This window comes from Trichinella spiralis, assembly GCF_000181795.1.
Source record: "Trichinella spiralis strain ISS 195 chromosome Unknown Scfld2087, whole genome shotgun sequence".
Classification (NCBI taxonomy): Eukaryota; Metazoa; Nematoda; class Enoplea; order Trichinellida; family Trichinellidae; genus Trichinella; species Trichinella spiralis.
Genome location: NW_003529026.1, coordinates 1 through 998, shown reverse-complemented (window position 1 = coordinate 998; position 998 = coordinate 1). Strand labels below are relative to the sequence as shown.

The following is a 998-nucleotide window of genomic DNA, read 5'->3' as shown; positions in this document are numbered from 1 at the left end:
ATATTATATTATATTGGAAGCTGAAGACATTAAATACTTGACAATCATTACAGTAGGGGTTACTGTGGGAGTGTGACGCGGGAAGCGTGGAAGAAGCTGCGGTTTGGTCAGCGATCCTTACTGTGTTGTGTGATTGTCGTTGGTGTCTGTGTGGGGGGGTAGTCTCTGTTCATTCGTGTCCATTGATAAGTTCTCACTTTCGTGGAATAAAACCGGTGTCCGCTGTTTGTTTGTCTTATTTGTTACACGTTCGTGAACGAACGTGGGTAGTATTGCGGTTAGGCTATCACAATTGATTTGACCTGCCGCCAAAGAAAAACCTACAGTCCACTGCCTCGTTGGCTACAGATCTCTGTCGCCAACATTTTGGTCCTCCGAGCCGGATCGTTGGTTCTACCGAAGTTGAACCAGGAAGTAGATTAAACAGCGACCCTGTGGATAGCTTTACGTGAGCAATGTCGAAAGTGAAATCACTTTCTCTTCCGAAGAAGTTGGATCTCGGGAAAAGGCGCTTAATCAAGTTGCTGGATGAGTTGGATCAGTTACTTGAGGAACGCGCTGCACTGCGGGAGATCGAAGAGCAACTTCGGACCTCGGAAGAACATTACCGTCAGGTAGAGGAGTCTCAAGAGGAATTCGAGACGACTCTCAATGACGACGAAGTAGATTCCGCAATGGACGAATGGGCGAAGTTTCGGCAGTCTTTCAGACAGAGCAAAGCGAAAGCTCAGACCTTGATTGATGAACTGCGAGCGGTGGATGGGGTACCGGGCAGCATAAGATCGGCCGAAGCCGACAGATACGTACGCCTACCGCGGTGTGCTCTCCCGAAGTTCGATGGAGATGTCACGAAGTTTCGGGAATTCTGGGATCAGTTCGAGAGCAGCGTTCATCAACAAAGGGATCTATCGGATGCGGTTAAGCTCGTTTACCTGCGTGATTGCTTGACTGGCGACGCTCTCGGAGCGATAGCAGGTTTGAGCGCGGCGAACGCCGAC

General features: G+C 49.6%; 1 protein-coding gene across 1 annotated transcript; it reads left to right on the top strand.

The window, feature by feature from the left end:
* Positions 1–455: 455 nt before the first annotated feature.
* On the top strand, positions 456–975 carry Tsp_16056 (conserved hypothetical protein; the record flags this gene model as incomplete). Its single annotated transcript, XM_003368706.1, has 1 exon — positions 456–975. A coding segment is annotated over exon 1 (520 nt), but the record flags the coding sequence as incomplete, so codon positions are not given.
* Between the last annotated feature and the right edge of the window lie 23 nt (positions 976–998).